The sequence below is a fragment of the Phascolarctos cinereus genome, unplaced genomic scaffold (assembly GCF_003287225.1).
Source record: "Phascolarctos cinereus isolate Bilbo 61053 unplaced genomic scaffold, phaCin_HiC Scaffold_4;HRSCAF=312, whole genome shotgun sequence".
In the NCBI taxonomy this organism is placed as follows: domain Eukaryota; kingdom Metazoa; phylum Chordata; class Mammalia; order Diprotodontia; family Phascolarctidae; genus Phascolarctos; species Phascolarctos cinereus.
The window spans coordinates 157,762,731-157,777,428 of record NW_027555847.1 but is presented as its reverse complement, the minus strand read 5'-3'; the positions used below and the strand labels follow the sequence as shown (position 1 = coordinate 157,777,428).

The 14,698-nt window shown below is 43.7% G+C and overlaps 1 protein-coding gene across 1 annotated transcript; it reads right to left on the bottom strand.

Annotated features, from left to right (window-relative positions):
* Positions 1 to 218: 218 nt before the first annotated feature.
* On the bottom strand, positions 219 to 5,099 carry SPATA31G1 (SPATA31 subfamily G member 1). The gene is made up of 2 exons (XM_020977038.2): positions 4,869 to 5,099; positions 219 to 3,239 (listed from the first exon to the last, which is right to left on the bottom strand). Exons 1-2 carry the CDS (start codon positions 5,082 to 5,084, stop codon positions 549 to 551), a joined length of 2,907 nt encoding a protein of 968 aa, XP_020832697.2. The 5' UTR covers positions 5,085 to 5,099; the 3' UTR covers positions 219 to 548.
* Positions 5,100 to 14,698: the final 9,599 nt, after the last annotated feature.

The following is a 14,698-nucleotide window of genomic DNA, read 5'->3' as shown; positions in this document are numbered from 1 at the left end:
CACTGTACCACCCAGCTGCCTGATGGCAGAGTGAGACATTTTTGGACATGGCCAATGTAGGAATTTGTTTTGCTTAACTATGCATATTTGTTGCAAGGGTTTTGGTTTTTTTCTTTTTCAACGGGTGGTGGAGGGTTTGGGTGGGGGAGAAAATAAATGCTGGTAATTGAAAAAAATTCAAAGTTTCAAAACAATTAAATTTGTATTTGTTTTCTGAGCCAAGGAAAACGACCTTTTGAATGTAAAGGTCAGAACCCAAATGGTTAACAGGGAATCAATCTTTTCTCTCCCACTTTGATCCGCAGAGTTGGCCTAGAAAGCAGCAGCAGCATTTGAGTTACAGAAAAGCTGTCTCTTTATTGGGGTATCAGATGCAGAGCCTGGCCAGACCTAGAACCCTGGGCTATTTTCATTGCTGCCTGCAGACACTGCACTGACTGAGCTCTTTGGCTATAACTTAGGCTGTTCAGAAGCCCTCCCAGAAACTTCTGTAGGCATCTCTTAGCTGGGCCAGAGGAACTAGAGGAGCTCTCTTTCTCTGCCTCCCTTCATGGACCTCGGCCCCCTTGGGGGCGGTTCTGCTGGTGTCGGGAGTCCAAGATGTCACCACCACCTGCTCCCTGACCCTTTGAAGGGCCCTGTGAGGGCAGAACTTGGGAAATCTCAGCCTTAGAAGGCTGGGGTAGCTCTGGACGGGAAGCAGTCTGACAAAGATTCCTGTTCCTCTCACGTGGTGACACTAAGGGCCTTCTTGCAGGATAGTGACTTGAAAGCTTCTTGCCCTCTGATGAGTGATTCTTTCCTTTGGATGGGGACACTCCCCATCCTGCATCCCCTCCTCCCTGGTCTCCAGTTTTGGATTTCCTAGAGTGTTCTCTCTTCCGGCTGGGGAGTGTGGTCTTGGCTTGGCTCTTGTCTGGGTCTGGAGGCTCTGACCCCCCAGATCTTTCTTGTCTTGCCCTCTTGGGTGCACGTGGCATTTTGGCGGCTGCCATGTTCTTGTTGTACTGGCTCAGGGACTGGGGCTCTGGGACCTTGCTGGCCTGGAGGTCAGGAGTCTGGAGAGGCATCAAGGGGACTTCTCTCCCCTCCCTGGCAGGGCCCTGCCTGTCTCTAGCAAGCTTCAGCAGCTGTAGCTGAGGGGCCACAGGAGGATGGCAGTGTAGGGGTTGAGTATCTTGAGACATAACCTTCTTTGCTTGGACATGGGCACAGTTAGAGGACAGGGCTCCTACAGACCCTTGGCAGGTAGGGTTGGGGGCTGGAATCTGACAAGTTGAGGGGTAGAAGGAGGTAGCCAGGGGGCACAGGTCTTGTTGAATTGGGATCCTAGGTAAAAATTGGCCAGGGAGTGGGGGGCTGGGAGCTAGGGAATGGGGACCAGGGTTAAACTGGTATTTCTTAATCTGAATTCTGGATTCTTTGTTCCGGGGACACCCTTCAGTTCCAAGGCTCAGGGTCCCCTGGGGGTGGAGAGGTGCTTTTCCTATTGCTCCGTCCTCCTGGGGCATGGAGGTCACTGTCCTGGACATTGAGACTATATCTCCTGTGAGGGATCCTGGTGGGTGGTGCTTGTCCTCTTGAGTTTCAGCTGGCACCCTCAAAGTGGTAGGCCAGGTCTGCTCCAGGGGAGGGGTATTGTGCCTTGGGGTACAGGGCTGATGTATTTGCTGGACTTCCCATCCTGGGAGCTCAGGACTAGCTAAAGGGACAGGGCTTTCCTCAAAGTTGGCTCCTTGAGGTTCAGCCTGGGGGAATTGCAGAACTGAGGTCCAAGGAGGTTGGGTCTGCGTTCTGTCCCAACTTGAGGCTGTCCCATTTGGTACTTCTATGGAGCTGGCTCCTTGCAGCTCAGTCTGGGGGTTCATGTTAAGCACTGGAGTTGGAGGCCCAGTAGGCCAGGGAGGTTCTTTCTCTTGCATGGCATACCGTGGGACCTCAGGTACATGAGGAATCACAAGGGGATTTTCTGTAAAGCCAGTTCCTTGGGGTTCAGGTGAGGTGTGCAGGCTGAGGCAGGAGGCTGGAGTCTCAGCAGCCCAGGGCAGTTCACTTTGCTGGGTGTTATAGCATGAGGCCTTGGGCCCATGAAGAGTGAGGGGGGCGGTCTCACTCCCATGTGAGGCTCCCATGAGGCTAGCTCCCTGAGGCTCAAGCAGACATGGTGGAGATGCATTGAGGGCTGGGGCTGAGGGGTCAGGGTCCTGGGGAAACTGGTTCTGCCATTGGTCCTCCAACAGAGCCTCAGAGCCTGTCACTTTGGGGTCTTCCACTGGATCTTGGGGTATAGGAAGGGGGACTGAGGGTGGGCTGGGGGTCTGGACTAGAGATTCAGGGGTCCAGGGTAGTTCACTAGGTTGCACCTCCTGAGGCCCGGGGACCTCATGTTCATCTGAAGCCATCACTTTTGTGACTTCCATGAATTCAGCTTCTTGAGGCTTCACTGGGGAATGTGAGGCAGATAGTAAAGGTAGGATTGGGTTTTGGGGCTCAGAGGCCTGCCATGGGATTTCTGGTTCATTTGGGAGCTCAGTGGATGCCATTTCTGTAGCCTCACAGTTTCCATGCAAGACCGGGAGGGGAGAGATTGAGGGGAGGTGTGGGGGAGGAAGAGACACAGTTTTAACCAATAGGTTGGGCAAGGGGAGGTAAGAAAGCTCATTGAAGAAGATAAGAGGAGTGTCAGAGGGTGGATGTTGATTAGTGGTCCCAGTGGGACCACTTTGGGACTTTGGGAATGTGACCCCCAAGGATTCACTGTGAAGAGAAGGGAGACCCCAGAAGAGCTGGATGTACTCTTTTGCCTTGGCACTTGAAATAGACAGGGGGCAAAGGGAGGTGGGAGCCTGGATCAGGCCAGTAGAGCTGTGAGGGTAGTGAGAGTTGGGCCTTGGCTTTGGTGTCACTGTTTTGACTGGGAATTCTTTGGAATCCACAAGGGGCTGGTATGCCCCATGAGGGCCCAAGAATAAGGGGTGTAGGTTGCCCACTTCTTTCTTCAGTGTCCCTAAGGCCTTCTGCTCAGCCTCCATCTTCCTAGGGTGGAAATACCACCAAGGGGCTAGCCTCATCTGTCCCAACATATCCTCCTCTTTCTCCTCTTCATCCTCCTGCTCCTCTTCCTCTTCCTCTTCCTCTTCTTCCTCCTTGTGGAACAGAGCTCTTTTCCTGCTCTGGGGCTGCCAACTTTGGATTCTCTCTAGGAAGTCAGAGGAGGTAGGAAATAGAAATGGGAGGACCTAGGGAATAGAGGGAGAAGTGAATTGCATAAGAACTGAAGGCATGGCTGGGGGTGGAAGGTAATCATTACTCGACCTCTTCTGCCCTGTATGGGGGCAGGACTCAATGGTCACTCACAGAGTCCTTCCATGTGTCAAGGCGGGCAGTGGTTATTTGACCTGCTCTGTGCCCACTGGTAATTGTCACTTACTCTGCAATATATCTGATGGTTACTTCCTTTGCCTTATTACTGGTCTACAATCACCCTGTACTGTGTTGTGGGGTTAGGGGTCATTCAAGCACCTCCATGTCAGGGGTCAGTGGTTTTTCACCCTATCCTATTTCTAGGGGTCAGTGGTAACTCCCCTGTCCTGTCTTGGGTCCTAAGAGTCATATTTTTCTGTGTCCAGGAGTCAATGGTCTCTCCCTTGCTTTGTATCTGGAAGTCACTATAACTCACCTTGTCCTATGTTTTGGAGCTGGTGGCCACATGAAACAGAGTCCCACACTCTTCCCTATGTGTCTGAGGAAGGGGTCAATGATCATTCACCCCGCCTTGTGTCCAGAAGTCAATAATCTCTCACTCTATTCTGTGTCTGGGGGAAGTCAGTAGTTTATCACTCTGTCCTGTATTATTTTGGAGTCAGTGGTCACACTGCCTTGTATCCTAGGGGCCACTCCTCTTTGTCCCATGTCCAGAAGTCAACGGCCTCTCATTCTGCCTTACATCTATGGATCAGCAGTCACACATTTTGCTCCTATGTCTTAGAGTCAGTGGTCACTCAGCTTCTGGGAGCCAGTGATGGCAGAATACCAGAATCTGAGAGCTGGAAGGCATTCTTCTTAGAGTTGGAAGGTCTCATTGTTAGGCATCTTCTTACATCAAGTCTAAATTGGCTTCTCTGAAATTTCTACACTTGGTTGCTCGTTCTACCCTCGGCTTCCTAGCAGAGTTAAGTCCAACCCTCTTCCAGTTAGCCCTGTTACATGAAGACAGATACCATCCCCCTCTCAACCTTCTCTTCTCCAAGCTCAACACTCCCTGTTTCCTCGGGGGTCCTCAGATGACACAATCATAACAAGAGGCTTCACTGTCCTAGTCGGCCTCCTCAGGATACGGACCAGCTTAGGGTCATAGAATCATAGATCTGGAGCTGGAAGATAACTTAGAGGTTATTTAGTATAGTCTCCCCATTTTACCAATGAGGAAACTGAGGTCCAGAGCACTTCAATAACTTGTCCAAATTACATAGATAATAAGTAACCGAACTTAGATTGAAACTCAGGTCCTCTAACCCCAAATTGAGTGCTCACCCCCACTATACGTTACTCTGCTGTCTCCCTTTTCAACGTCCCAAAATGTGGTGCCCAGAATGGCACGTGCCTTGTCCCTTGTCTACATGTAAGTGGTCACTCACCCTACCACATTTGGTGGTTAGTGTCCACAAACCCCACCCTGTAATGGAGCATCAAGAATTATTTGCCTCGACTTATGTCGAGGAGATCAGTGGTCACTTGCCTTGCTTTATATCCAATAGAAAGCGGTCACTCACCCTGCCCTCTGTCTTGGGGATGGCAGTAATCGATTTTTGCCCTTTTGTGTCTGGAGGTCACTTTGTGTCTGGGGATGGGGGATGGCAGTCACTCACCATGCTTTGACTCCCATCCTGCTTTGTCGGGAGCCATTGGTGACGATTTCTCCTAAACTGCCAAACCAGGAACAGCAGAAGAATTAGCAGGTTCCCAGGACTCTGGGGGCAACTGCAGCCACACTGGGAGCATCCCAGTGGCAGCAGAGCTTCCTTTATCTCCCCCCAGATCAGTCCTAGTTGGACCTTGGCTGTGAGCATTCTCACCCACTCCATCTTCCCCAGGAGGCCCATAGAAACGGCGACACATTCCACAGATGTCATAGATTCTATAGAATCGAGGAATATGAAAGCTTGAGGGACTCTCCTAGAGTGTGTACCTACTCTAGTCTGGCTTTCATACAGCTAACAAAAGTGCTCCTAATGCAGAGGTCTGACCATATTACTCCCTCATCAAAAAAACTTTCAGGGGCTCCCTATTACTTTAAGCTACATTAGATACACCTCAGTTGCAAGTGCTGTGGAAAGAATGAAGGCTTTGGAGATAGGACCTGGGCTTAAATCTTGGATCTACTATTTACTACATGTATATACTACCTGTTTGACCTTGGACAGGGCAGCTAAGTGGTGCAGGGGATAGAGTGCCTGAGGAAGACTCATCTTCCTGAGTTCAAATCTGGCTTCAGACACTTCCTGTGACCCTGGGCAAGTTGTTTAACTCCATTTACCTCAATTTCCTCATCTGTAAAATGAGCTGGAGAAGGAAATGGCAAACCACTCCAGTATCTCTGCCACACAACCCCAAATGGGTCACAAAGAGTCAGATGTGACTGAACAACATGACCTTGGGAAAGGCTCTTTACCATTTTGAGCCTCAGTTTCTCATCTATGTGGTGATTAAAAAGGTTCAAGAGACATAGTTTGTGGGTAACGATAATTTTATTAATAAGGCCAGCACATTTATTAATAAAAGGATGGTCATTTGGCTGTCTCTCTTAGACTGAAGACAATCACGGCTCACAGTTTATATACCCTTCCAAGAGGAATCAACCCTGATTGGTTAACAATTAATGGGAAAATGATTATTACAATGAGGGGCTGAGAGTGACATCATGTCACACACTTAGACAGAGTGTGTATATACCCAGACCACCTCCAACCTTAGCAATTTAGACACAAAACGATCTGCCTCCATCCAACCTTGATTGAATGGAATTCACCTCAGGCTAGAGATTCCTTGTAAGGTTGGGTGGGGTCAGATACAGAAGGTTAGCTCAACCTTCCCAGACTGAGACCTTGAAACGAAGTCCAGCATGCATTGGCAAGAATATACATGTAATGACTTGTTTACAATATGAGACTATATGGTTGCATGGTGCAATATTGCATCATCAATACTTAAATGCAGGAAAAAAAAACCACAAATCTGCAATAAATTATTAAATTTAAGATACGTCATTTAAATAAATTACATTTTTTTGAAATGATGCAAATATAAAAAAAAAACTTGTTAAAAGGTTAAAGAAACTAGATTTCCAGCAGAGGGGCTGAGTAATTGTTTTTTTTTTTTAAAGGGGGTGGTGGGCCAAATAAGTTTGGGAACCTGTGTATTAGATCCTGGGCAAATCACTTAACCCTTTGTCTGCCTCAGGCTCCTCATCTTTAAATTGAAAATAATAAAAGCACCAACTAACCAGGGTCGTGAGGATCAAATGATATAATATTTGTAAAGTGCTTTACAAGCCATAAAGTGGTATTGACATTGTAGCTATTATTCTTGTATCTTAGAGCTTATGTTGACACTCTTTTTTCAATTTTCATTTACCTGTGAACTTGAGGGAGACCCTACTTCTGTTTTTTTTTTTAATTTTTAGGCAATTGGGGTTAAGTGCCAAGTGTTTGGTCTGAGGTTAGAGTTGAACTCAGGTCCTTCTGACTTCAGGGTCGGTGCTTTATCCACTGTGCCACCTAGCTGCCTCCCCTATTTCTGTTTTTATTGTAGCAAGGGCAAGATCTGTGTGTTTTATCTTTTCTGTTGTGCCTCTGTTCCTTGCCTCTCATCAATGCTGGTAGTTCTGTGATGTCCTGATCTCTCTTGCAAGGTTAGGAGGCTAGGGTTTTGCTCTTAGTAAAGTGCTCTGCATCAGAACTGACACATTGTAAGCCCTTAACAAATGCTCATAGGGGCCAGCTATGGCACAGTGGATAGAGCACCGGCCCTGGATTTAGGAGGATCTGAGTTCAAATGTGACCTCAGATATATAGCATTTTTACTAGCTGTGTGACCCTGGGCAAGTCACTTAACCCCATTGCCTAACCCCCTCCTCCCCCCAAAAAAAACCCCAACAAATGTTCATAGGTCAATTGCTTCTCTTTATCAGGTTTTTGTTCCTATCTCAATGTCTCTGGCTGATTCCGCTGCTCCTCAGTGGAAGTGGTTCTCCATATGGACTGAACGGATGGACGGCAGCTTAGCGTCTCCTTGTCTTCTCATGGTTTGCATGTTGTCTCACTTAGAAGCAGATCTATTCTTGAATTTTTATATGAATCCCAGGCATCTGCCATGGACAAGGAGGGAGGGACTTATCTGTAAGCCTGCTACATTATATTCACAATAATATTAGCAAAAAACACAACAGCTTTCTAGGTCCCTAGGGGAAGTCATTAGCCTCAAAGAATTATCTTTAGGTCTGCCTTTATTTTATTTTTTTTGGTGAGGCAATTAGGGTTAAGTGACTTGCCCAGGGTCACACAGCTAGTAAGTGTCAAGTGTCTGAGGCCAGATTTAACTCAGGGCCTCCTGACTCTAGGACTGGTACTCTATCCACTGTACCACCCAGCTGCCCCTATTTTTTTTTTCATATAGGATTTCACCCCAATGCTTTCCCCTTTCATCTCCAGGATCTCAACCACTCCCTATTCTCTGGCTCCTTTTTTTTCCTGCCTAAAACCATAATTTAGCATCTCTCTTGCAAAAAAAAACCTAATTAAAATAAACCATAGAATCCACACAATGACTACAACAGTGTAAATAGAAAGAACATGCAAAAAAAGTTCAAAAGGAAGTATTGCAAAATTATAAAGAATAAGCATGACTTGAAAGAAGAGATAGAAGACCACTCCTTAACAGATGTGGGAGGTCCACAAGTATCACACAATGCATATATTTTCAGACTTGTTTGATATATTGATCAGTTTAATTCTTTTTCTTTTTTTCAATCTCTAAAAAAATATTATTTGTCATTTGATATGGCCCTCTGGGAAGGGGAGGAGGGATGGAAAAACTATGATGATATAAAACATAAAGGACATTATTGTAAACTTTTTTTTTCAGAATAAACCATAGATGGGAAGCTACATAGCACAAAGGATGGAATACCAGCCCAGAAGTCAGGAGGATCTGAGTTCAAATCCAACTTCAGACACTTAATAGCTGTATGACCCTGGGCAAATCATTTAACCCTGATTGCCTCCCTGCTCAAATTTTTTTTTTAGAAAAATAATAAACTGGGGTGCAGCTAGATGGTACAGTGGATAGAGCACTGGACCTGAAGTCAGGAGGACCTGAGTCCAAATCTGGCCTCAGACCAAACACTTGACACTTACTAGCTGTGTGACCTTGGACAAGTCACTTAACCCCAATTGCCTGGAAAAAAAAAAGAATAAACCATAGAATTTTAAAACTGAATGAAATCTTAGAGATCGCTTCATATAATGTTTCTCAACCCAAGATGTACTATAGACTAGATTGGTATCTATCTAAGGATCTAAATTCTCTATGTGATGATGATAATGATAATGATGATTGATGATGATGATATGAAACCTCATTAAAGTAGCGATTTAAATTTTACAGTCCTGGGAGGTGGTGCAAAATTATTATGATTGCCAGTTTACAGATGAGGGCACTGAGACTCAGACCACTCAAGCAACTTGTCCCTGCTCATCTAATTAACAATGGCAAAGCCTTGCCCTCTATAGTCTCAGCTCTGATAACTCAGAAGGATGCATCCAAGAGCCAAGCAATGGGAAGAGGAGGAGCAGACCACATAGTTAGCAAGTAAAAGAGGCTAGATTTGAAATGAGGTCTTCCTGACTCTAGGTCTTCTTTTGTTGCAGTCACTAGTTTTATGTAATTTGGCATACTCCTGAACTTTTTATTATGAAATAAATCACTCTGGCTTTCATTGGCCAATAATAGCCCCAACCCAAGCCTCTGTGGCTCATTGTTTAGGTTTTGATGGCTTAGAATGAGTGCAAATAGCAATTATTTTCTGTTCTGGCTAGAAACTTTTTTTTTAATTTAAAAAAAACTTTTAGGGCAGCTAGGTGGTGCAATGGGTACAGCACTGGCCCTGGAGTCAGGAGGACCTGCGTTCAAATCCGGCTTCAGACCAAACACTTGACACTTACTAGCTGTGTGACCCTGGGCAAGTCACTTAAGCTCAACTGCCTAAAAAACCCTTTTATTTAGCATTTTATTTTCCCCCAGTTACATGTAAAAACAATTTTTAACATTTGTTTTTAAAACTTTGAGTTCCAAATTCTCTCCCTTCCTCCCCCCTTCCCCCTCCATTGAGAAGGCAAGCAATTCCATATAGGTTATACATGTGCGATCAGGCAAAACATATCCATAATAGTCACGTTGTGAAAGAAAACATAGACCAGAAAAAAAAAAACTCAAGAAAAATAAAGTAAAAAAGAAATATGCTTCAATCTGTATTCAGATATCATCAGTTCTTTCTCTGGGGATGGATAGCATTTTTCATCATAAATCCTTCAGAGTTGGCCTGGATTATTGTAATGCTGAGAATAGCTAAGTCATTCATGGCAGATCATCTTACAATATTGTTACTTTGTACCTTTCACTCTCTGGCTGGAAGCTCTTTAAGGTCTTCCGCTCTCAGAATGATATCTTTGTGATGCTAAATTGGGCATCTTTTGTCTCAATTCTTACCTAGCCCTTAGTCATTGGAATGGGCATTGTCTCAGACAAACTGAGACCAGGGAAAGCCCTTAATTTCTTTTTTTTGATTAATTTTTTTTTTAATTTTTAGGCAATTGGGGTTAAGTAACTTGCCCAGGGTCACACAGCTAGTAAGCGTCAAGTGTTTGGTCTGAGGTCACATTTGAACTCAGGCCCTCCTGGCCTTCAGGGCTGGTGCTCTAACCACTGTGCCACCCAGCTGCCCCGAAAGACCTTAATTTAGAAAGGCCAAGGTAACCCATTACATGCTGGACCTTAGCCAGTTGTCTTGACTTTTGTCTTGCCACTGAACTCAGATGGCTGATAACTCATTTAAACTCTGCCTCTCTTAAGTCCAATCCACAAGCAGTCCACATCCCTTGTGATGTCACTAGTCCTCTTCAAAAACAAAGGATGAGGGGCAGCTAGGTGGTACAGTGGGTAGAGCACTGGCCTTGAAGTCAGGAGGATGGGAGTTCAAATCTTGCCTCAGACCAAACACTTGACACTTACTAGCTGTGTGGCTCTGGGCAAGTCACTTAACCTCAATTGCCTAAAAACAAACAAACAAACAAAAAAACCAAAGGATGAACAACAATGAAATCACATTTTTATCACTGAAATATCAATGTTACTAATATCATTGAAGAGTAAGTATATCTTTGATAAATATTCCATTTTTCTATGCCTAGCAGTAAGTTTTCTTTCAGAAAATGTGTGTATATATGTATCTATGTGTATATGTATGTATATATAGATACACACACACATATATATGTGTATATATATACACATACACATATAGTCATTCTGACCTTGACAGACATCAAGAAACATGAGGACTTCCAAATACAAAGAAAAAAAAAAGGACTACAAATAAAACCATGAATTTCTGTTATATACAATTTGCTTTTTTAAAAAAAGTATATAATACATTTAGCATCCTAGTTTCAAAGTGTGAAAAATGATTATTAATAACCAATATCTTGGAGATTCAGAGCTTCCCCCAGCCTCCTTCTAAATCCTGACTTTAAATTCAGTTTTTCTTCAGAAGGACATTTCTGATAATGAGATTACATTGACTCTTCTTATCCTGGTCAAACCCCAACCCAAGTTCACAAATAATTTAATCTAAGGTACTGGAAGTCCCATTGCATTCTGCTCAGGCTTGGGTGGAGACAGATTCTTTGGTCCGGATAGCCCAAATCCTGGCAGTAGTCTGATAGAAGAGGCATTTCCTCTGTCCAGAGATGAACTGATAATGAAATGATATCAGCACCTGTTGGAAGGGTTGAAAGACTATGTACCCCAAGTCCAAAGGGAGCCCAGTTCCAGACTGGCTCCCAGACATTCATGTCACCAGCTTTGGGAGAAATAAAATGACGGTCACAACCTAATCATGACCAAACTCTGAGGTTGACAAAAGTTGTCAACTTTTGTTGTCTTGCTTATCTGTGGCTCACTCTGAACTTCCTTTTCTTTTCTTCTGAGCACTAAAAATATTTCAGTGTCCTGCCTTTGTATCTTTTCTGGTTTGCTTAGGTTTTTTTGTGGACATTACCATCCATAGTCTCCCTCTCCCTCCAAAATCTGTCCCTCCATTAAAAAAAAAAAAGCAAACCCAATCTTGTAACAGATAAACATAGTCAAGCATAATACATTCACACATTGGATTTGTCAACATTTTAAAGATTTGAGTTCACAAAGCTAGTCCAATAAACCATTTTATGTTGCCCTAAACACCATGCCCACAATGTAGGTAGCTACCAGATGAATTCTGGTGCCACCTACTGGATAGACTTTTTCCACAAGAAAATAACTGGTAGTACTATTACACATTCTCTTTCAGGAAAAAATTGTCAGATATACCTTGTTAAGATATGATTACTAGTAAAAATAACAAATATAATTATGGCCCAATTTGGCCCAAAAATTTCATTGTTGGGAAAATATCTTTAAAAAAAATTTTTTTTTTGGGGAAAATATCTTGAAAAATGTAATCAAAAGCACCAATAAAAAAGAGCTGTCTGTTCAAAATTATTCATAGCAGCATTATTTGTAATTGCAAAAAATTGAATATGACCTAAATGTTCAACACCCAGAGACTGGTTAAATAAGTTGGCATATTAATGTAACCAAAAACTTTAAAGTAATTAAGATGGACACATATGAGGAATATAACTGTGGTGGCAGGGTTGCATGCTTGGGGATAGTCCAATGAGGCCTTTCCATAGAATGTGTACTGAGACCTGACAATGTCCAGGGAAATGTGAAGTTCAGTGCAGAAAAATTTGAGTTTTGAGATGACAAAGCAGCCCCCGTGATTAGTCATTAAGCAGGAAGACCAGTCTGCCCTTTGATTAGTCATTAAGCAGGAAGACCAGTCTGCCCTTGGCACTTAATATTAGCAATATGTTCAAATTTAGCTGAGCCCAAGATTGGGTTTTGGGTTGCTTCTTCTATTCTATTTCTTTGCTGAGGATAGAGGACTGAATGACAATTTTGAGAGGAATGTTTTTCACCTTGGAGGCAATCCTATGAATTCAAGATATCTGGAAAACTTGGGTTTCTCAGTTGAGGGACTCTGGGTCCCTCAGTTGATTTTGACGGGCAGGGGAGTTTCTGCATTGGAGAGGATAGCTACCAGTAAGAGGAGGAGGTCTACCTCTCATTTGGTCAGAAGATGTAGACTAGGAGCTCTGCCTCTAACTTGCCAGACCTTGAGAGAGTGTTTTATATGTTTGTTGGGTTTTTTTTTTTTAGGCAATTGGGGTTAAGTGACTTGCCCAGGGTCGCACAGCTAGTAAGTGTCAAGTGTTTGGTCTGAGGCCGGATTTGAACTCAGGTCCTCCTGACTTCAAGGCCAGTGCTCTATCCACTGTGCCACTGAGCTGCCCCAAGAGAGTGTTTCAAAGAAGGCAGAGTTGAGGTGAATTGGGACCAGCTAGGGTCCTAAAAACTGCCTCATGTTCAACATTTCAAATATCAAAATTCTGGGAGAGTATAACAACACTAAATTATTACTGCTTCTTGTTTAAATCTTTGCTAATGCATGCTTATGAATCTCTTGTGTTATTTCTTTTGCTTATGGCAAATAGCTGACAAATACATGATTTACGACTGCCCCCTTTGAGGGAGAGCCTAGATATTGGCCAAATGTAAGCCTGGGTAATTTTCCCTGCATCTCTGCAGTCATTTAGGGTATAAAGAGCCAGAGAATGAGTCTAACCCCTCTCTCCACAGAAAGTCAGACTCTCTAACAGACTCTCTGTTGTACCTGTGTGATACCCGAGCTGAGAGTGACTTCTTAGAGGAAAAGAAAAGGATGTGTATCGTACCCAGACCACTCTGTGAAATAATGCAAAGTAGAAAAAGAAAACCTGGAAGAAGGATATACAGTAACTACAACCACATAAAAGGAAAAGTAAATAGGAATGAATGGACAAAGAATCCTGATAGAGTCTTAGAGGGAATGACTGAAAAGTGATGATATTTTGTACACTGAAATTCGTTGACTTAAACGTAAATTTAACTGGTTATGTCAATGCTTTATAGTTACCATTTTGACCCAGTGATTCAAGAGATTTTTGACATATTGCACAGGTCATTTATAGTAAATTATTTTAGACGGTTACAATACGTAAGGGTCCATTGACATGCCCTGGGGGATGTTGCTAGTGATTTGGAAAACGGATGACAATAATCAGGGAAAGTTTTCTAGAGGAGGTAGGATAAGTGAGTACCAGCACTACCCTTGTCAAGCAGGCAAAGCCCACCCCTCAAAATGCAAGGGATTCCAAGCTGAGTTGACAGCAGAAAAGTTTTATTGAGGAAAATCAGACACTGGTGCAGACACCCCAGTACAAAGTACAAAGGAGCCCGTAGCCTAGGAGAGGGAGAGGCAATTTATGCTTGAAAACTACAAAGGAGAGGTTTGGTGAGCGGTTAGGGCAAAGAATGGATAGTCTTTCCCAGGAACATGTGGGACCCAGAAGCAGGATGTTTTGCAGAAATAGTTGACTGGAAGGCTGGTTTAGGCTAGTTTGAGGTGGGGAGAGGGCACAGCTCAGCAAGGGCAGCCAGCGAACACCAGCAAAGACATCTGGGAGTGAGCAAGACTATGGCTCACTGCAGGCTCCTGATTGGCCCCTTTCAGCAAATAGGCTTCCTCTATGTCCAGTGCACCTGCCTGGTAAGGTAACTCATATAACACAGACATTAATCTTGAGGGAACTCTCACAACCCTAAATCAAGTTACTTATTGTAAAGTATCTAGGTCACAGATAAGCTTGAACCCTATCTAGGCAACACCTGAATTAAGGAAATTGTTAATTTGGCCCTGAGGTTTCTACCTTTTACTTCTTTGTAAATTTAACATCACTGAATCCCACCTTTAGGCATTATACTTCACACTTCCACTGGTCCCTGGATTTAGAGATCTGGCATATTGGGTTCTAAGTATACTCCCCCCCCCTTAAGTCAGTAGCTGTCACTGTAACTGGGTGGCTCAGCCATAGATAGATAGCCGCTATAGATCATGAAAATATGTTTTCTTTGGTTTATTTACAAAGAAAAAGACAATATACAAAATTGGAAATAATGCAGTAGGATAGAGAAGTAACATGTAGGTAGACAGAAGACATCTAAGCTAGGAAAAGCTAGGGTCAAGCCTTGCTTCTGATATATACCAGCAGTGTGACCTTGGGAAAGTCATTTAACCTGACAGGTTGCCCTAGTAGACAACTCTCTAAGATTATAAATTGCAGAGAAGATACTGACTTGCATTGATTGAAGAAATTTCCTTATCTAGGAATTCCCTATGTCAAGAAAAATCAGGTCTAGATAGTATAATGGTTAGAGAGCTGGGCCTGGAATCAGGAAGACCTGAGTTCAAATCCAGTCTTAGACATTTACTAGCTGTGTA